General features: G+C 30.9%; 1 protein-coding gene across 3 annotated transcripts; it reads right to left on the bottom strand.

Annotated features, from left to right (window-relative positions):
- Window positions 1–14476: 14476 nt before the first annotated feature.
- LOC129316310 (receptor-like protein EIX1) lies at window positions 14477–17759 on the bottom strand. Of its 3 annotated transcripts, none has more exons than XM_054960661.1 (2): window positions 14923–17759; window positions 14477–14736 (listed from the first exon to the last, which is right to left on the bottom strand). In XM_054960661.1, exon 1 carries the CDS (start codon window positions 17491–17493, stop codon window positions 14926–14928), a length of 2568 nt encoding a protein of 855 aa, XP_054816636.1. In that variant the 5' UTR covers window positions 17494–17759; the 3' UTR covers window positions 14477–14736; window positions 14923–14925. The 3 variants fall into 3 exon arrangements, with proteins under 3 accessions (XP_054816636.1, XP_054816638.1, XP_054816637.1); XM_054960663.1 differs by having other exon boundaries at window positions 14477–14730; XM_054960662.1 differs by having other exon boundaries at window positions 14477–14727.
- Window positions 17760–22812: the final 5053 nt, after the last annotated feature.

The raw sequence follows: 22812 nt of genomic DNA, 5'->3' as shown, positions 1-22812 counted from the left end.
GAAGAGGAGGAGAAGCTGAATTAGTGAAGCTGGTGTTTGGAATAACAAGCCGCGAGCGTCTCCCTTGGCTTTAGCTAGTCTTTATTTCTCGGTGCTTTGGACCTCGGTCTCAAATCAAATCACAGATCAGAAGAGAATATAAAAGGGACAGTATAAAATGTTGAGGAAGCTAATGAAAAAGGTAACTTCAGACCAAAGCTTTTGTTCGTTTCTGATTTTTTATATCATGTATTCCATCCATGATTGGATCTGCCATCCATAACCACTCCTCATGGAAATACTATTGTATATTGAGTTTGTTGGAGACTTGAAATTCTCAATTTCATTCATTTTTATTTCTATTTTTTAAAAGTTTTTAGCTTACAAAAAAAATTAAAATTTCTTCTGGTTGCATATTTTTTAAATTAAAATTATTTTATTAGGATATATTAACTTAACAAAAATAACATGACTTGGTAACAAATCAATTTTTTATTCATTTTTAGATATAAATATATGAATGTGAAAAATGGATTCATAGCTTACTAGTAGGGGGATCTTCTGTTGAACAATAAGGGTTGAAATTATAAAATACTCCCTCCGTCTTATGAGATATTTTTAGAAGTAATTTATCATCTCAAAATATAAAATATTTTGAGAATAATAATATTTTATTAAATAAGCTTAATCTAATATTACCCTTTATCTCTCTTTATTTAATATTAATTACCTGTAGATTTAAAGTTATTAAATAAAGAATATTTTTAAAAGTTTATATTTTTATTTTAAAAAAATAAGTTATTAAATATATTTAATGAGATTTATTGGTGTATAAGATTTTACTAAAAGTGTATCATAATGTGAAACGGAGGAAATATATGTATTGCAAAATTTTTATAAACTTTTGGGAGGCTAGTAATATGTAGCATTTACTATATACTCCCTCCAATCCCATTTATGAGTCACATTCTAGATAGTTCATTTAGTCTCATTTATGGTACAGTTTTTTAAGTAATATTTAAAAAATATTTACAAAATTACCTTCATGAGCAAGAAAAACTAACATAATATTACTTTTTAAATTTATTATATAGGACTATATTTAAAATTCTACATGTTTTTATTCTTTATATTTTTTTATATTGGTATTGATGAAATTAATAAAAATAATTTATAAAAAAACCTAGGAGTAATACTAACAAAATTTAAGTTAGGTCCCTTCCTTTGCCCCAGTATAAAAGCTTTTGTTTTTCTTATCCTTGAAATTAAATAAATACTTTTTATTTGTTATTGTTACTGAATAATTTTTCTTATTTTTCTTTGAAAACAATTCTCATGGTATTTTTATTTATATTTATATATCTTATGAATTACTCCTTCGACTTTGTATATTAGTCATCTTTTAAAAGAATAATTTAATCTACTTTATAAATCATTAATTAATATAATTGTTTTATTTTAAATTAAAATTTTTAAACTATTCTTAAAAAGTAAGAGGAAAAAAGACATGAAAAATAATATTTTATTATATTTTTTTATTTTTTATATGAAATTTATATTTAAAATTTTATTTATTTTTATTTCTTATATTTTTATTATATCTATGTTAATAAAAATAATTGATAAATAAAATCGGTCGGAGTAAATATGATATGCGTTCATTCTGGAGCGAGTTGCCGTGGCAGGGTGAGTTTTTGTCCTCATTCTGTTGGGTGTTTCATTTCATGGCGCACATGTTTATTCTGTCATATCACTAATGAATATTTGTGCACTTCACTTGTCAATATCAATAAAGTGTTTTTTATTTTCTTGCAATCCTCCTGTTTGTGAATATTTTTTATTTTCATCTTGAGGTGGGATTATCTGCCGATCAAACGGGGGAAAAAAAGTGGATTTATCAGTATATCTACGTGTTTTCTCTAGTTTTTAATTATTAATTAATCTTTCAATTGAACATTCTTGAAAATCTCATGAGATTTCAGGCTTTCATTGTCCCGGTGAAGGATCTGGGAAATTATACTTTTTTTATTACTACGGAATTTATTTACGCTTCAGATGTAATTTTATTACTTTTAATGATGAATTTCTTTTGAATCTTTGATAAAATTGAAAAGGGTAAGATATTTATATTTAGAACAAGGCAATGGAGGTCATCAGATTATTTATATTAATGTCAATTTGTTTAAACTGAAATTAAAAAGAAAAACAAATGTGATTGTGAGGGATCACTTTGGATGAAGACAATAATAAAATAAATCATAAGAACAATTAAAAATAGGACATGCAGTTGTGGACCTATGTCGTGACAAGCTCATTATTTTTAAAAATAAGCATCTTTGTTGCATGTGGTATTTATTAATTAGTTTACTAACCCATGGGGGAGAATCACATATCTTTTGTTTAGATAATTTTATGAACAAAGTAATGAAAATTAAATAAAAGAAAAAGAGGGTACACCAACTTGGTTGGACTTTGAAGGAAACACAATAAAAGAATTAATCACAAACTGACAATGAGAACCAATTGTGTCATTTTATTTTTTAAGTGTCTGCTTTTATCATTTTCGCTTTCTTTCTCCTTCTCTTTGGCTTTTGCTACGCATGATTGCCATGATGAATCATGATGTCACATTTCATTAGCGTTTATTTTCCCAATGCATTTCCTTAAAAAAAAAGTTTATAAAAGCATCAGATCAGAAAATGTGATTGTCAATCATATGTTGCATGTTATGATTTCAGTTTTTATATTTTAAAATAAAAATTTTTAAATTAACTTCTTCTTCTTATTTTTTGAAAAAAAGTATAAATTAAACTACGCGCAAGGTTATGAAACCAGACACGACCCGAAAAAAAATTTACACGACTTCAGCAATTGTTTGATTAAAACATGAAAAGGTGATGAAAAACAAGCTCCAACGCTATTTCAAAACTGTTCAAAGACCCTTTATGGTTTGTAGGAAATTATATGATCCATGACAAATTAACACTAATATTTGATTTCAATTAACTAATACAAGATCCAACATGAAACTCTCACACTTGAAGAAATCACACATTCTAGACAGAAAAGTGTCTGTGTTCATTTCAACTAAAAAAAAAAAAAAAAAAACAGGGCAGGCGTGACTGCGTGGGAAATGCTTTGGAGAGTGGAGCTGGGCCTCGTCGCCTAGAGCAGTCGAGTCAGAGGAAGCTTATATATTTTGGGCTACTTTTAACTCACTATGGCATCTTGGGCCTATTCTCAAAGACAAGCCTTCTCAAACGGAGGCCCATTTACATCACTTCCATGGGCCTACCTATAAAAGTTCAATTTAAATTCAATATTTTTTTGAATTAGTGGAGCAGCACTTATTGTCGGAAATTATAAGGGATTGAGCCTGCCACTTTCAGTGGAGCTTACATGCTATTAGACTACAAGCCTTTTGGCAATTTAAATTCAATTTGGACAAATTGTTCAGGAGTATTTGAAAAATAAAAGATTGTTTGTGTTCAATGCTTCAGCTTAAATTTGCAAATTACCTCTTGCATGCCGTGAGAATATTAAATATATCAAGAAAGACAAGTTTCACAGTTAGAAAGAAAGAAAAAGGGTGGGGGGAACTAGTTCTGTAATCATATCGTCATTCAATACATGTATAGATGAAAAGAAAAAAACTAGTTTCGCAATGCCTAATTAACATCATAATAGGTAATGATGTAAAACAAGATGAAAGCAGTTTCATCCAAGAATAAGTTTCATTAAGCAAAAAAACGAAAATTGCAGCAGTAGTTAATTTAATTAACATGACCACATGGATACTTTATTATAAGGCAGCTAGCATAATCCCATTGCACTTTACACATATGCTTCTACAGCAAATTGCCTCTCTGAAGATCAACCCACCACCAAAATGCAAAACATTCGAGCTTCGTACAGTTGGGCTCCTCTCATCATGTTGCTGATCACAATAAAAATTTCCATATTAATTTGAGCTGTTCAATTTAATTTGCCTCAATTTCATGATTAAACTGACTAGGAAAAATGGGAAGAGAAGAGTGAAAAGAGAGGAGATTACCAGTCATTATTTATGTAACCTATGACATCTTGCTACATTATTGATGATTGTGAGCACAACAATCTTGTCATACAAAGCATATAGGAAATTGAAATAGGCATGCCTCCATGAACAGAACAAAAGCAAGGAGCCAGAGATGGGCCAAAATCCAGTGGCAAATCCTAATCCCATGCTTATGTAAAATCCTCGGCTCAAAAGGTATCATCTTGCTCTTCTTCAGGTTTCTTGATAGTTGCAGGGCCTTCTAATTTTTTTTCTCCAAGACAAAGGTTTTTAAGTGGATTACCACAGAGATTATTTCCTTCATACACAGAAGCATCAAAACTTTAGAGCTATGTTCCCAATGGAATTTTTCCAAACAAGTTATTATTGGATAAATTTAAGATAGCAAGTCTATCAATTTTAGAAAGACTTGAAGGGATTCTTCCAAACAAATGGTTTCTTGATTAATCAAGAAAATCAAGGGCATGCAACTTTCCAAGTTCCCAAGGGATTTCACCACTTAAATTGTTATCTGATAAATCTAAAGATACTAGTTCTAAGAGACTTCTTATTTCTTTTGGAATTTTCCCAACTAGTCGATTATTAGAGAGATCAATCAACTTCAAAATTCTTCTATTATTTTTGAATGGCAATTCGTTTCCTTTCCATTTTATGAAAAGATAAAAATCATACCAAAGTCTATACAAGGCGGAACCATTATAAAGGACATAGTATTCATCAACACCCTCAATGATGCTAGGTTTCTGAGTCATTGCAATGAAATTTTGGAGGCATCTTGGTATTTGCCCAGATAAATTATTCAGTGAGAGATCTAAGACTTGAATGGTTGCCATATGACAAAAATATAGTGGCAAATTTCCATAGAAGTGGTTGTTTGTCAAGCTAAGAAGTTGCAATTTAGAAAGGCTCTGCCCTATCCATGGAGGCATGGATCCTGATAATTCATTTTGTCCTATGTCCAACATTATCAAGTTGGTGCAATTCTTCAGGGAAGGAAGTTGGCCTGTAAAGTGATTGTTGTGCAAAACTAAGTGGCGGACTTGAAGCAATAAGCCCAGGGAAGTTGGAATGTTTCCAGAGAATTCATTATTACTCAAATCAACATTTCTAATTGATTTTAAGTGATTCCAACAATTTGGGAGTTTTCATTTGAAGTGATTGTTTGATATGTCTAAATAGATCAAACTTTCCTTGGAAGAGTTAGGAAAAGAGGCCATTGTTTCTATGTCTGAGATCCCATTGTTAGAAAGATCAAGAAAGGATAGGTTATTTTGGGTTTAAAGCCATTTGGAAAAAGAAGGACCCAACATGCAGGATTTCACATGAAATGATTTCAATTGAAAATGAGGAGTCCAATCTCAAATTTCAAAGTAACAAAGTTTTCGGATAAATATAGCCACCTTAATTTGGTAAGATTAGCAAAAGGGCCTAAATTCTTTATCTCACATTCCAAAAAATTTCTCAAAACAACAAAGTCCTTCAATTCTAATGGATTTTCAATTGATTTCAGTAAAGATCCATTTAATTGGTTGTTTTCAAGATATAACAATTGCAAGGATTTCATTATCTTGCCAAGATCATCTGGAATGGGACCTTGTAAGAGGTTTGTCCTGAGGTTAAGCTGTCTAAGACTAGAGTTAAAATGAAATAGCCAAGAGAATATGGATGATGTAAAATTGTTATAAGGTAGATAGATATATTTAAGAGAAGTAGAAATATCCAGTCAGGAAGGATGCACTTGAAGAAGATCAAAATCTGAAAGATTACAATTTGCCAGATATAGAAATTATAGGTTTGGTAGCTGGCCAACAATCCACAACCAATTTTTAAATTTTCTAGTGTTTAGCATATCGCCTAACACAAGGTCAATTAAAGAAAAAAGGTGGGATACCCATTAAATGTCAATTTGGATATTGTCATTTAAATGAAGATAGAGTCTCTAGTCTTGAAAGATTACCAATTTGATAAGGAATTGTACCCACAAGTTGATTCTTAGAGAGAGAAAGTTCCTGCAATTTAGAAAGATTTCTCAATTGCCAAGGAAGAGTGAAACATGTAAGGAATCTTAAATTGATAAGAGAACCAAAGAACTCTGGGATTGGGTTTCCATGAAAATCATTCCAACTGAGCTCTAAATAATTTAAAGGTTGCAGTTCCACCAATGATGCACTAATCTCACCCCTTAAAGGTTGCTTATATTCATGAACAAAAAGGAAAAAAATGACCTGTTTGTTTGCTACACTTAACACCCCACCAAGTGCAACAATTAGAGTCTCCATGTTGAGACCCTATGAAGATAAAAGGCCATAGTTATCCACAAAACCCTTCTTTAGCTCCAAAAGTGTTTGCCTCTCCCTCTTTATGCAACTGATGTTTTTGTTTTGCAGACAGTTCACCTGCAAAATCCACAAACACAACATGACTTCAAGCAGTTTTAGATTATTTGGATGCATGGTCATGTTGGTCACAATGATCTTCTCATAGAACTTGGATTGCCCAAAACCTTTGAAATTAAACTTCAATTTATAACCATTTATTTTTCATTGTGAAAATGATGTTCAACTTTTTTTTTGGGAAAAACTTTACAATATTTTGACCGAAAATAATTTCATATGCTTATATTGACAAAACTTATAAATACTACAAAAATTAATTTCAATGGATGGTGATAAAATAAATCATATGACTCAAGCATTGATTAAAAGGATATTTACATAAATTATTACGATAATAATATTTGAAAAGATTGAATAAAAAACAAACTTTGGAACCAAAGAAATTTTAGTCTTGGCAAGCTTAACTAGTTTCTTCGAAAGAGACGTTTTCTTTATGTCTCTCGAGCAAAAGTACAATGACAGAAAGTCACACCAAAAGAGAAAATGAGGGTACCGAGCCACAGCCAGTTAGGCTCATTATACAAGTCCAAATGCCAGATAGTATCAAGGATGGAGGGTGGATGAAAATTATTTTGATGTAACAAAAAAGGAAAAAAATTGTTTTTAGAAAATTATTATTATAGTCATTTAATTTGTTTGCATAATTTTAACATAATCTTTTATTTCATTTCTCTCCGACGCCTAATCTCGTATTTATAAATGCCAAATTAAGAGAAGAGATTGTTGTGTTTATTTTTATCATTAAAGTTGCCGTCGTTAATTATACGGTAATTGATGTAAATTCTAAATAAAAAAACAAATCATAAATTAGATAAGGGACTTTTGCACACACACACATATATATATATATATATATATCATTTTATAGAATTAAATCCAATAAACATCTTAATATTTATTATATTTTGTATTATGGCCATTTTAATATTTAGTTAAGCTTTATATGAAAAAATTACTCTATTTGCAAATAATATGACCTTTTTTAAATATTATTTTTTAGATAAAAATCTTTTTTCAAATACTTAAAGAAGGGAAGAGAGATTCATTTGACACTCTTTAAAAAAAAAGAAATGACAAGATTAAGTATCCCTATATCTACAAAATTAAATAGTATTAATAAGTTTTTACTGATATAATTTATGGATAATATAAAAGTGTATATCACTAACATACTATCGTAGATCAAAAGTACAAAAAAAAATTATTAACTCAAAACAAATCAAACACAGTCTGTAAAATTTTTTAAATTTTTTTAACTTATCATAGAGAATCAAATACCTAAATTAATCGATTTTATTTTTTATCATAAGAAATGATAATATTAAGCATCCCCATATTTACAAGATTAAATAGCATTGATAAGTTTTCAATGATATGCTATATCATTGATATATAATTGTATATCACTGATATACCATAATGGATCAGAAACACAAAAAAAAAAAAGACATAATCACTTGCCTAACACAAATCAAACACATGGCATAAATTTTTTTGAATATTTAAATTTATCACAGAGAATCAAATATCCCTCTACAATGAAAGTTTTAGGTTTATATTTATCTTTGTGTAGGGAAGCCTATCAATGAGACTCGTTTACAAAGACACAAAATTGAACTACTTAAATTGGGAAGTCTCTTGCAAAAGAGTCTACTTGTTAGGACATCAAGAAAGCAATGTGTGAATATAACCTTAATTCCTTCTCTCACCAAGAAAGGGAAGGAATTATTGTGAAAGGAGGTGAGATATAATGGACATGTGTGCGGGAATTTGATTCAGTTAGTTAAAAATTAAAATCATTTAGTTAGTTATAGGAGATATATTTGTGGATCAGTTTATGTAAAGCATTTTAATAATATATTTATTTTATAGATAAAAATAAAAAATTACCTTTGACTAATTTTGTGAATGAGTCATATTTTAAAATATTCAAAGACATCATCCATAACTTATAAGAACTATATTTTTCATGAATGTTAGACCAATTTACTCATTATATTATGCTGAATCTAGTTGCAGTCATACAATATTAAGAGGCGTTAAAATTAAAAGAAAAATTAACCAATTGGCCCTTGTCTGAGCAGTCAGGGGCTTAGATAGCTTAACCTAAGGTCTCATGTTCAAGCCCTAGGGTACGCAACTGCACAGGTGAGCACACAAAGTGTGTCTCGCTAGTGGTACTTGCAAAACCACCATGTTAAGGGTCCAACCTACATAGGGATTCGGATTAGTCTGAAATGGGATGGACAAGCAATAAACTTATGATACCCACACTCTCCAGGATCCCAAGTGGAAAATAAAAATAATACGTATAGTTCTTGTGGAGCATATTTATTTACAAATAAATTTTGCAAAATTAAAAAATTCACAAATCCTTAGGCCCTAAGTGTAATTTGAAATTGAGATCAAAAGATAATAATGCTCTTATTAGAAATACAATACACCAATTAAATAATTTACAATTATTTCATTAATAATTTATAATTATTTTAGCTTTTTATACTAGTAACTTTACATATTTAATAGTTAAACTGATTATGCATTACTAAAAAATTTAATAGTAATTATTTACAACTACTTCATGAGTAATTTATAATTATCATTTCAACCTTTTACAACTACAACTCCATGTATCTAATAGTTAAATCGATTGTGCATTACTAACAAAGTTTAACACTAATTATTTATAATTATTTCATCATTAATTTATAACTATCACTTCAACTTTTTACAATAGTAACTTCATATATTCAATAATTAAAAGGTTTAAATATTTGATGTAAAAAGTTAAAATGATTGTTATAATTATTAATGAAATAATTATAAAATATTTGATTGATATAATATATTTTTAATAGGGGCACTATTGTCTCTATATTCTAATTTTAAATTACATTGAGGTCGTAAGAGACTTGGTTATATATTCTAAATTTTGCAAGACTTATGTATAATTAAGTCCACTCTAAAGGACTTATACATAATTTTTCTAAAATTAAATTATCAAGGATTTCTCTATCCAAAACATTCGATGTTGTATTTATTCCTACTGAGTTATTGTCTCAACCAAGCATTAATATCTTTGATAATTAAACTTGCCGACCTTCGGGAGAGGGATCTCTATTTTTTCCCTCCATTTTCTTACATTTTTTCCATCTCCACCATTCAAATTATTTTATTAAATAATTTTTTTAAGTGATAAAATTAATAAATGATGGGGATAAGAGAAATAGAGGGAAATGGAGGAAAAAAAAAGTAAAGAGACTCCCCTTCCATTGCACATGGTAGTTGCTTGTGCATCAATATTCTAATATTACATAAAATCTATCATTGAATATTGTTGAAGAAATGGTGATGCTAACGCAATGAGAAATTGTCCTCATAGTAAATAATATCCTAATTAATGTCAAATAAAATTATTAAAATCCTTAGTATGCACATGATCGTCATCCCTACATTAATCAAGACAAGGTCACTTTCATGAAACGTGACAAGTTCATTGGACTGTGTCAATTTGTTTAAATTATAAGATTAAAAGGAGAAACCAATGTCATCTATGGGGTGACCTAAGTGATCAGTAACTCATGGGGGGATGGAGAATCAAACATTTTTCGGTTAAGATTATGGATATTTATAATAATGAAGTTAGTAGTTAAATAAAAGAGAAGGACGACACAACAATTAGGTTTGATGTTGAATTGTTGAAGTATAATCATAACTCAAACTCAAGGCCTCTATTTAAAAACATAAAATCTTAACCAATTGATCCAAATGACAAATGATATAATAATTACTCTTATGCGTGTGTGTATATGCACGCTGCAATTTATGATATCTGAGATACTTAACATTTTTGTCATCAGTTAGATAATTTCTTTTATTAGTTTTTAGGGTCAAAATTCAAAATATAAAAAGAAAGATGATAGGAATCGTAGAATGTTTAGGTTTAGATCAAGGTGATGAAGTTCATTTGACTATGTAATTGCAAGGGGTAACTTGGGGTGATGAATCCATCCAATAATAAAAAAAAGGAAAAAAAAATCAGATCAACGATTTGAAATTTGCGTACACAATCGTGGACCAATGTCATGACTAACTCATTATTTATACAAAAACTAAAGCATCCATGTCACAATGTTTATGTTTTTTAAATCAAAATATGGTATTATTAATTAGCTTGCAAATCCAAGCGATAATCATAGACTTTTTATATAAATATAATAATAAAGAAGCAATAATTAAACAATAAAGAAAATAACGAAAGAAAGGGCTCGCTTTGTATATATTTTGGGTTCACTTTGTCACTTTCTTTTTTTTAATTTTTCCTTTTTTGTTGTCCAAAGTATTCTTACAATCGATGACTATGAGAATAATCCCCTGAAAAAATTAAGCGCCATTTAAATAATTATCCTCTTTTAAGTAATATTTTTCTATGCACATATCTAAAATTCAAACCTTAAAATGATGCTTATATAGTGTTTGGTTCAACGGAGGAGGGGGAAGGGGAGGTTAGGTGATGGAAAAGGAGTGGAGGGGATGTGACTTAATAATACTTGTTTGATTGCAAGGAAGGAGAGGTGTTTTAATAATTCTTATATAGTTTTGGAGGACTGGGGGAGGTAATTATGAAATTGTCAAATATACCTTTACTTATATATTTGCTATTTAAGTACATTTTCTAATTTTTTTAATTTTTATAGAACACATTCCTAGGGTCATGGTGAAAAATCATGACACAAATATAGCATTTTCTAAAATAAATAAATTTTAAAAAAACACTTAATTACATACATAATTTAAAAAAAACATTATGGCCTGGGGCATTGTAATTATGGAACATGGTAAGGCAAAATTTGATAACATATAAAGAATATAGGTAATTCTATAAAATATAAAAAAATATTTAAAATATCAAAATAACATACTAGCAAAAGTCATAACAATATTCTCCTATAAGTAATTCTATAAAATATAAAAAATATTTAAAATATCAAAATCACATGATAACCATAACAATGTTATAGTGCCATATAACAATAGAAATGGTGCTTAAAAGGAAATAAAAGGACATTCAAATGTCTTTCATAATTTCTAGTAGTAATTTCTCACATGCATCAATGGGGCATTTTACAAATCTCCTTAGGTGGTCAATATTACCCATAAGAACTCTATAAATCTTGATAATATTGGTTGGTGGAAAGCCACAACCCTTAATCATATTCCAAATTTATTCTCCAGACAATTGTGGGAGCTTTTTAAAGCTTTCTCTTATTATTTAATTTCATTTCCTAATAGCTTCTGTAGCATTTGTTATGACCCCCTTGATATTAGCTTAGTCAGAGTCTTTATCTTTTGTTTTTTTGGAACTCACCTTTTACTTCTTTTTACTAGAATTACTAATAGCTCTAAATAAATTATTTTAATTAATACTATTATCAAGAGCTTCGACATGATTTGTTACCAAATCTTGAAGCTATACAAATTCATCAGATTCGCCAATTCAAAAACAACTTGTTCCTTCTTCAATGAATACCTGGGCTCAATTGTACTATACAGACACTTAGAAGGCCTTGTGCAGATCAACTTAATTTGGGGACCACGAAATCTTGGATTGGGATTTTATAAAGTTTAGGTCACAATTCGATTATGAACTTGTTCTCTTCATTCTAACCCAACCAAAATCCTCTTTATCAAAAGATAACTCCAAGTCTCTAAGCGATACAGGCCATTGGTACGGGCCCATTTTTTGAAGCCCAATGATAATGCTGGACAGGAAGGATAGGGTTGGGCCTATCGTATTCGACAACTCTTGTTCTTCTAAATTGATTTCCTATCACTTGAAAATTCGTTTTGTCAACATTTTAGTAAGTTTTGTTTTTTTTTTTCTTCATTTTAGTTCTCTAAAAAATATGGGCATTGGTTGTAATGAAATATGAGATTACTCGAGACTGTTCTTAGAATTTTTCCTGCCGTCAGAAATACCTTTCCTCTTCCATAAATTTAAAAAAATTAGATTTTTTTTTCCTAGATGCATTGACAATCCATGTAAATCAAGTATAATATTAATGAAGGATCCCTAAAAAAAATTAAGTTTCTTAAAAGAATCACTGAAAAATAAACTTAATAAATTGACAAGTGAAATTATTGCTTTAACAAATATTAGATTTGCCAATATTTCTCTAAAACATAAAATATTTTTGGATCTTTCATTGATGTTCTCCCCAAGGCAAGGAGCACTGAGGCTTCAAGTTGGACAAGTTCAATTTTTTCAATACTAGTCATTTGCGCTAAACAAACATAAATACAAACAGAAATCAACACATCTCTTTGTAGGAAAGCATCCTTAGTAGTATCATCATACTGTTTTAAGAAATCGGTGACTCAAAAACCATAGAAAATGTGTTAGCTCATATATTTATTTTTGAAATTCTCCCCAAAAATAAATTAATAGAACAGGTTGAAAATGACAAATATAAAGTAATACTAAATAAAAAAAGAAATGAAAATGGAAAATCCTTCAATACATATAAATTAAAAAATATAAAATTTTGCTTTGGCATATATGATTTTGACAACTTTACGTGATGGATGGGGTGATTCACTTTTAGATGGACAAAATCGTACCAACTTACGTTTGGAAAACTCTGATTAGTCAATTTTAAAAAAATAAAAGAGAGGGATATTTCCAGATGCCCTTTACTGAGATGTCCATATCCAACGTTTGTCTGAAGATGTCGACTCTTCCTTTGAGCTTGTCTTTGGATTTAGTCTTGGATAAGATTTGAGCATGACCACATGCAGGAAAGATTAATTCAAATTAATTAGGAGAGAAATTGTATTGCCTATAATACACTTTCCAATCATATTTTCTTCCAGACTTTTGTTATGTGATATTGGTTTTAACTTTTTAATTATTGTCATATTATCTTCTGAGACTATATTATATATAACACAGTTCCCAATGATATTTACATATTAACTAGATAAAATCAAGGACTATTCAAACAAATTATTCATAAACAAAAACTAACAAGTTTTGTTAAAAAAAAAAAAGCAAGTGCCAAATCTTCATTTTAATAACAATCTATCTTGTATTAACCATTTTTTATGAATAAATTTTTTAAATGATCATTAAATTTTATTCTTTCTATTAGTTATGACTCGATTTGGTGGTCATTGACTCATTGTTTAGCTGCTTGTGAAGAAGAAATGTGCAGAAATGGACAAAATGCATGCGTTGATTTTGAATAGTCTTAGCAATTGTCAAAGTCAAAAATTGAGAGCTCAAACCCAAATAACGTGAATTCTAGGGGAAGGTGAAGGAATCTAAATTCTAAACCCTTTTTTCAGACTGTTCTTCACAAGACAACATTTTAAGCCCAAACACAGACTTTTCAAACCAGATGACTATTAAATCTGTATCAGACATGAAGAGGAGCACTTGGTAGAAGCTGCTATGGATTAAAACGAGTCCTTACAATCCATGAAACTGATAAAATTAAGGACTGACTGATGAAAAGACTCATTCCATTTTTGAAAAGATCAACTCGTGATTAGATCTCATTGCAGTGAAGTTTCAAAAGTGGAGACTTCCAAAGCCATTGGACCCGAAGATGCATTGAGCATTTCCCTCATAAATAACAGCCTCAATTTTTAGCCCAAAAAAAAAAAAAGCCTCAACTTTGTCGTTGCGTTCCCTAACAGATTAATTGTACTTCAATTATGTTTCACAATGTTGAATAGTGGGGTTTTGCCCAGTGCTTCAAGCTAAATGAGAAATTAACTATTAGAGTGTTATTAACTAGATCAACAGAGAACAGATGAACATGGATAGAAATTTTTTATTTTGAATTCATAAAAACATTATTCCCTCTGTTTCAGATAATGGTGCATGTGTGTCTCTTGATTGGAGTAGTTTTGAGTTTTTTTGGAATACAAGAAGCGTGACAACTTAACCCAAAAAAACTGGTTGACTTAAGTATAACAAAGAAAAAGATCTCGGTCAAGTTTAAGGAAGAAGCAAATTCTTGCCCAAAAGAGAGATCTAGTAGCAGAGGAAATTATTTGATAAAACAGAGCAACTTGCAATCATCACAGACATGAAAAGAGAAGATTCACAGCACAAATTAACAAAGTATAACAATTACTGAATCCACGAAAGATGATTTATTCCTATGGTGATCTTCCACACCTATTCTACAGAATGCTTCAGAGTATTACAGACGTGATCTTCCACACCAACAAAAACACACTTTCGAGCTTCCAGCTTCCAATGGTTGAGGCTCCTCTCTGGCCATCCTGCTTTTACTTATTAGCATTCAAAAAATCAACATCTCAATGAACACCATAGCCAGTGAACACGTAATAAATGAGATATAATATTGAATCGATCCAATGAGTAGAAAACTCTTCATTTTTAAAAAGAGAATAATTATATAGGAACTTAAAAAAAAAATAGATTGAAAACAAATTTAAAAGGGAGGGGATTATTACCACTTATCTTCTAAGCAGCCTGCGGCACCTTGCTAAGTTGATTATTGTGACCACAACAATTCTCTCATACAAATTATTCAGGAAGGTGAAGTAAGCATGCCTCCAAGAACGGAATATGAGCAATGAGCCGAAGATGGCCCAAAATCCAGTAACAAATCCCAAACCCATGCTTATGTAAAATCCCTGAGTGAAAAATGAATCATCTTTCTCGTCCTCATGTTTCCCAAAATTCAATGGAGGTTCTGATCCTTCATTTGGACAGAGCCTTTTCAGTGGACTCCCACAAAGATATGGATTTCCATCATAAGAAGATGCATCAAAACCTTGAAGTTGTGTTCCAGATGGAATTTTTCCAGACAAGTTGTTGTTTGATAAGTTCAAAACAGAAAGCCAATTAATTTTAGAAAGACTTGAAGGAATTGTTCCAGACAGATGGTTTGTTGATAAATCAAGAAATTCAAGGTCATGTAGATTTCCAAGCTCCCTAGGGATTTCACCACTCAAATTGTTGCTTGATAAATCTAAGGATACAAGTTCCGAGAGATTTCCAATTTCTATTGGAATTTTCCCATACAGTTCATTGACAGATATATCAATGAGCTTCAGAAGTCTTTTATTGTCCTTGAATGACAATTCCTTTCCTTTCCACCTAACTGTCGGATAAAAATCATAAAGAAAAAAATACGAAGGTGAGCCATTTATAAAGGTGTAGAATTCATCGATGCCAATAGTAGATGTAGGTTTTTGAGCCATTGCTGAGAAGTTTTGGAGACATTTTGGTATTTTTCCGGACAAGTTATTCATTGAAAGATCCAAAACCTGAATAGTTTTTAGGTGACAGAGATGCAACGGCAAGCTCCCATGAAAGTGGTTCTTCCTCATGCTAAGTACTTGCAAATTTTGAAGGTTATATCCTATCCATAGAGGTATGGGTCCTGACAATTTATTTCGTCCCACATCCAACATTACTAACTGAGTGCAATTTTTCAAAGATGGAATTTGACCTGTGAAGTGATTGCCACGTAAAATTAAGTGACGCATCAAATGCAAGGAGCCCATAGAGCTTGGAATCTCTCCAAAGAACTCATTATTGCTCAGATCAAGAATTCTCAATGATGCTAACTGATTCCAACAATTTGGAAGTTGTCCTTTGAAGTGATTACTTGACATGTTCAAAAAGTTCAATCTTCTTTTGTTAGAGCATAGAAAAGCAGTTGCTGTTGCCATGTCTGAAATCCTGGTATCTGAAACATCTAGATAGTTTAGGTCATTCTGTGTTTGAAGCCATTTCGGAATGGAAGGACCCAATGTGCAAGATTGGACTACAAATTGTGCCAATTGAAATTGAGGAATCCAATTGTTGCTAAATTTCAATGTAAAAGAGTTCCTAGATAAATCCAAGAGCTTCAAATTTGTGAGATTGGCAAAAGAGGCCAAGTTTGTGATCCCACCTTCCAAAAAATTGCTTGCAACATTAATATCGTTCAATTCTAATAGATTTGCAATTGTTTTTGGCAAGGTTCCATTTAATTGATTGCCATTGAGATGCAATGTTTGAAGGGAGTTCATTATTTTGCCCAGATCATCTGGAATGGGACCTTCCAAGAGGTTTGAATTGAGGTCAAGGTAATCAAGACTAGAGTTCAAATGGAACAACCATGGAAATATGGATGATGTAAACATGTTGCCAGATAGGTCAAGTTGAGCTAGAGAATTAGAAATGTTGAGCTGGGAAGGATGCACCAAAAGAAGATCCATATATGAAAGATTGCAGTTAGATAAACTTAGAATTTGTAGGTTTGGCAGCTGACCAATTATTTGCAACCAGTTTTTGGATTTTCTAAGATTTGATTGATCACCTATATCAAGACTGGTTAGAGAAGAAAGATGAGAAATCCATTGAATGTTCTCAATTTGAAGATTATCATTTGAACCAAGATGAAGAACCTCTAATCTTGAAAGATTACCAAGTTGATAAGGAATTAAGCCACCTAGGTGGTTGAATTGGAGCATAAGTTGTTGCAAATTGAGAAGATTTCCCAATTCCCAAGGAATTTCTCCTATTAGATCGTTTACATAGAGGTGAAGAACTTCTAAGTTTGAAAGGTTTCCCAATTGATAAGGAATTTTTCCACCGAAAGAAGCATGGGACAGGTAAAGGTGCCTTAATTTAACAAGAGAGCCAATAAATTCTGGGATTGGGTTTCCACGGAAATGATTCCAACTGAGATCCAAATAATTTAAATGTTGCAGTTCCACCAGTGACGCACTAATCTCACCTCTCAAAGATTTGTCATAGTCACGAGGACGAAGATCGAGGATCAGAACATGGCCTGTGTGATTGCTACACTCAATACCCCACCAGCTGCAACAATCAGTATCAGAGTCTCCATGTTGACTCCATGAAGATAAAATGCCGTAGTCATCCACAAACCCTTTCTTCAGCTCCAAAAGTGCTTGCCTCTCCCTCTCTTTGCACCCGATGCTTCCAGATATCACCTGCAAAACCTGCACGTGCGAAACCCAAACCAAGAATATGGTTTGAAGCAATTTTAGACTGTTTGGATGCATGCTCACTCTCTCAGAGAACTTGGATTACTCCTACTGAATCAAAACTTCTATTGATAATAATTTACTTTTCAAAACGAAAATGATTTACTTTTTTACTAATTCGTCTTCCCCCTAATCACGTCAATGTGTGAAAAGAGGGGCTGGGGGACTTATCAACTCACCCATCACGCCATTAAGTTTTAATTTTTCACAGACTCAGTCAAGACAGCTTTTTAACGTAAATATTGCATCTGCAAACCTAAGTCAAGACCTTCCACTACTTATATCCTTTTCTAAATTACACTTCCTGGCAAATAATGTATTTCAAGGGGGTTATTTATTATATACCAATTAATTCTTGATCAACAATGTAATCACTACAATGTGAAGTGAGGAAAAAAGAAAAGCAGACGAACTCATGCATGTCACTCTTCTATTAACAAATAATCAACATTAAGATGTAGATTATCTAAGTCAAGTCGATTTTCCACCTCTTGCGTATAAATCACGTTTTCTGGGCAACAAAATATATGCATAGAAGTGTGCTGAGATGTTAAGTATGAACACATTTGGTTTGGTGTAAGGACAAGTATCACATCAAATAAAGTTAACTTGAAAAAAAGAAAAAAAGATATATAAATGAAAAGATTCATAAATTTAATGTTTTAAGATTTTTGGTTAAGGTGTAATGATACTCATTTATTTGCGTCATCTTGCATGAGCGTTTGTATAAAGCAAAGGACTACTCATTGTCCACTCATATCCACTCTATTTATATTATTTCTTCAAATTTACCATGAGTGTTAAAATGACCTATAAGGAGTAGGCTTTGTTGATAGCCAAAAATCTCTCCTGAGATACTAAAGGAAAAGGGTAAACCTTTTTAAGTGACGAAAGTTTTATTAGTGCTAGCACTCGCGTAAACTATATATAGTTGATAAAAAGCTTGTAATTTTACTCCTGTATATAATTAACTTATTGTCTCCAGTTTTACGTTTTACACAACGGTTACAAATCTTGGGGAAGATCTTCAACCACTCTCCTTTTTTGGGCAAATTAAAGCAAATGCTTGTAACTTGTAAGCTTCAACCGCTGGATCTGATTTATGGTGTTGCGTGCCCTGCTTCAAGCTTAATAAGAAAATTACCCGTTTGATGCCACTCATGAGATAGGCCAAGACTTAGAAAAACCATTTGTGTTCCCATATTTTCAATCAACGCATCCATAAGTGCGTTTTATATATTTGCTTGATATATTCCTTATAGTTTGTTAATTAATTATAGATGCATGACAAGCCATGTAAAATGTGAAGCAAGAACCACCAATTCCTGAAGCTGGACAAATTCATCAGATTCGCCAATTCATAAACAACTTGTTTCTGTTTTAATGAATGCCTGGGCTCAATTTGGGGACCGGGAACTCTTGGATTGGGATTTTATAAAGTTTAGCTCACAATTCAATTATCAACTTGTTCTCTTTATTTTAACCCAAAAAAAAAATATTGTTCCTCTTTATCAAAAGATAACTCCAAATCTCTAAACCATACGGGCCCCTTTTTTGAAGCCCAATGATGATGTTCGACGGGAAGTTTAGGGACTGGGCCTATCGTATTCGATAACTCTTGTTCTTCCAAATTGATTTCCTATCACTTGAAAATTCCTTTTGTCAGTAAGTTTTGTTTTTTTCATTTTAGTTCTCTAAAAAATATGGGCATTGGTTTTAATGAAATATGAGATTCTCGAGACTGTTCTTAGAATTTTTCCTGCCGTCAGAAATACCTTTCCTCTTCCATAAATTAAAAAAATTAGATTTTTTTCCTAGATGCATTGACAATCCATGTAAATCAAGTATAATATTAATGAAGGATCCTTAAAAAAAATTAAGTTTCTTAAAAGAATCACTGAAAAATAAACTTAATAAATTGACAAGTGAAATTATTACTTTAACAAATATTAGATTTGCCAATATTTTTCTAAAACATAAATTATTTTTGGATCTTTCATTGATAGTCTTTCCAAGGCAAGGAGCACTGATGCTTCAAGTTGGACAAGTTCAATTTTTCAATACTAGCCATTTACGTTCGCTAAACAAACATAAATACAAACAACAATCAACACATCTCTTTGTAGGAAAGCATCCTTAGTAGTATCATCATACAAACAAAAGCTTAGTTGTGGTTTTTCTGATGCATGGCAGAGATTTAAAGAAAAACCAAAGATTTTTTTTTTTATGACTATTGTTGACACGAAATCTAAAGAGGGAAGCAGAAAGAGAAACTAAAAAATGGATCTTCAAAAAAAAAACAAGAAATAAATATTCCACGTGAGTCACAGGTTATGGAATTGCAGTGGCAGTGAAGGTTCTAAGAAATTTCCATAGTCACCATAATGCGAATGAAAATCAAAAGTAAGGCACAGGGAATATTAGAAAAATATCAAAGGGGAAGATCAGTGTGATAGACTTTTGTCGGTTTGAGTGTTTCGTGAGGAATAACGTGTTGGCACGAGGTTGATTTGAAGTGGGCCGACCAGCGGAACGAGCTGTCGTTTTAAGCAAGAGTGGACGAAGACATCAACTTTTGACTGTCGTTGAAGGGTCGGTTTCTCATGTCCGGTCGCTACGTGGCGCTAAACGGGTGGTGAGACCTCAAACGTGAGAGACGGTTTAATTATCTGCATTCTCATTGGTCAACGTGGCACTCTCTTAACGGTCTCTTCCACATTCTTTGGCGGCAGCTTTTCTTTCTTTCTTTTTAACTTTCCATGTCGTTGCAGCTCACGGTTCTTTTCTTCGACGCAAAATCCCCCCCTTGTCTGTTGCTCCCTATTCAATTAACGAGATAAATTTTGAATCTTTTTGTTTTTAATTCCATCGATAAATATTATTTAAAAAAACTATATTTTTATCGTATATGATGGGGTAATTAATCTAGAGAATTCAAAATCTTCACATCTTTTTTTTTCTCATTTTAATTACTCCAATGAAAAACACGTCATATTCAACTCTAGACATGGACGTGGACATCCATGATGTGCCATGTTTGCTGTTGAAACACGATTGTATTTGATAATAGCAGGGTTGTACAATTATACGTAGAAGTGTAGGCATATATTTGCTAAATGTATCAAACTTGCTCGTTAATTGATTTTTTTATAAAAAAAATAAAGAATGTGACTGAATAAATACACTAAAATGATAGGATGCACAAGCATAAGTGAACTTGAAGCGACATGAAAAATTTCATATCAAATAAAATCAAATTTAATACTTAATATAAAATAACAGGATAATGCAATTTTTAATTTTTTCATATATTTGTCTCAATTATTAATTTGATCTCTCAAGTTTAATTTCTATTAATGTAGTCCCTTAAATTTATTTTAATTATTGATTTGGTTCTTATTATTTAAAAATAAGTTGTATTGTTAAAATTTGCTAACTTAGATAATAGAATATTGATGATAATCATGTAGATTAATGAAAATTAATATAATTATTTAGGTTTGAAAAACTAAATGCTAAAGTTTTTTTTAAAAGAACAAAACACATTGTAAGAGATTAATTTATTCTCATTTAACATATATATATATATATATATATATCAAATCATCAATATGTTTTACATATTAAATTATTTTAAAATTCAATATGTGTTTTAAAATTTAAAGGACTTACATGATAATTTAAAAAGCATAAGGGATGAAATTGATAAAAATTAAATTTAAGGGATTAAATTGACAGCAGTGACAAATTTGAGGAACTAAAAATTTCATTATCCCTAAAATAAAAAAGAACTCATAAATTTATATTTTAAAATTTTGGGTTAAAATATGGTGTCATTTCGTTACTCTTTATCCATTTGTTATTTTCTTTTATTTTTGAGTGGTCGACCTCTATTCTTATCAAGTGATATCATAATTAAAGTATCCATAAACTTAAGCAGTATGGAATTAAGATTTGGTGATGTTCTTCAATCACTTTTCACCTATTTGTTCTCTCCCTTCGTTTTTGGATGGTTACTCACTAATAAAAATAAGAATTCTCCACGATGGAACAAGTTTGGTAGTTATGAATATGCATTATATATAGGGGCTAAATAGTCATACAAGTGTGGAATGTACGATTGTTATCTGAGGATTGGAGAGCAAGACGGGCATAAACTGAAAGGTTTGGAGTATTTCCAAGGATGATTTCAATCTCAATAATTTGTTTCAATCATATCGTTGGTAGTCTTGCACTGTGTGCTAGTAGTGAACGAGCACACCATCGCATTTATACATACTAGCAGCATATCGATATCTTGTTCGTACGTTCCTGTTACATTTACATGGTAATGCCTAAACGCACGCATGTGAACCCAAGATTAAAAGTCAAGAAAAGAGGTTCAATTCAATGAACCACGTGGGATGCTATGTTCATTTATGTTGGTGTGTCGGTGGTTCTTTGTGTCTTCACGGGACTGTTCAAACGTGGGTGTAAAACCAGAGTTGTGGGATAACAAATTGAAGCTTCATTATATGCAATTCAAACGATCCAATCTATTCAGCTGAGCCCTTCCTGTGTTTGTACGTAGCTTTGATATTTACTTATGATAAAATGTTTAGTAGGTGGAAAAGTATTTTCTAAAAAAAAGAAAAGACAATGCACATATTTTTTTTCCCTTTCAAAATACATTTAGTATTTTCGTTCTAAAATATATCTGTCTATATACTAGACATTGCCTTAGCGTAAAATTTGAAGGCTTAACTTCTATAACTCTTACACATAATCCAGTAAATTAGTTTGGAGAAAGAATCAATGATGTGATTTCATTTAATTTCTGTACTTCGAAGAAGATTAGTGTCTGTGTCGTAAGTGGACGATATTCCGATCTAAAGTTTTAACAGTGATCAAATATATTTAAATCCTCGAGATGTAAGAATTTTTTCATAATTTTTAAATTTTGATAACTTTGATTAGAATTATAAATATTTTTTTCTCTTTAAAAAACCTTGTGCATGCTGTTAAAGAGTTGTGTAATTCATTTTTTAAATTATATAAAAATAAATTATAAAAAAACGAGAGATCTATCTAATTTTAATGAAATGAAACTCAATAATGAACATCAGCATAATTTATCCTTCATTGGACGATTTATTAATTTAAACATATTACCATTTTACTACGTGTTAAGGGTATAAGTAATTGAAAAACTATTTTATTTTCTTTTGAAATTAAAAAATTAATTAATTAATTAATTAATTAATTAATTAATTAAGTAGTGGCTTATCCACTTGGAATCAACAATTGTTAGGGGTTATATTTTTAATTAATTAATATTGTATGCACGTGTGTACATCC

The sequence above is a fragment of the Prosopis cineraria genome, unplaced genomic scaffold (genome assembly GCF_029017545.1).
Source record: "Prosopis cineraria cultivar Desert tree isolate PC_DT_omini unplaced genomic scaffold, ASM2901754v1 PC7, whole genome shotgun sequence".
In the NCBI taxonomy this organism is placed as follows: Eukaryota; Viridiplantae; Streptophyta; class Magnoliopsida; order Fabales; family Fabaceae; genus Prosopis; species Prosopis cineraria.
Note: the sequence above shows the minus strand (reverse complement) of the source record. Positions and strands in the feature narration are given on the sequence as shown.

Excerpts from the sequence above, each read along its gene's own strand:
- LOC129316310 (XM_054960661.1), bottom strand. The coding sequence starts at position 17,493 with ATGCATCCAAACAGTCTAAAATTGCTTCAAACCATATTCTTGGTTTGG.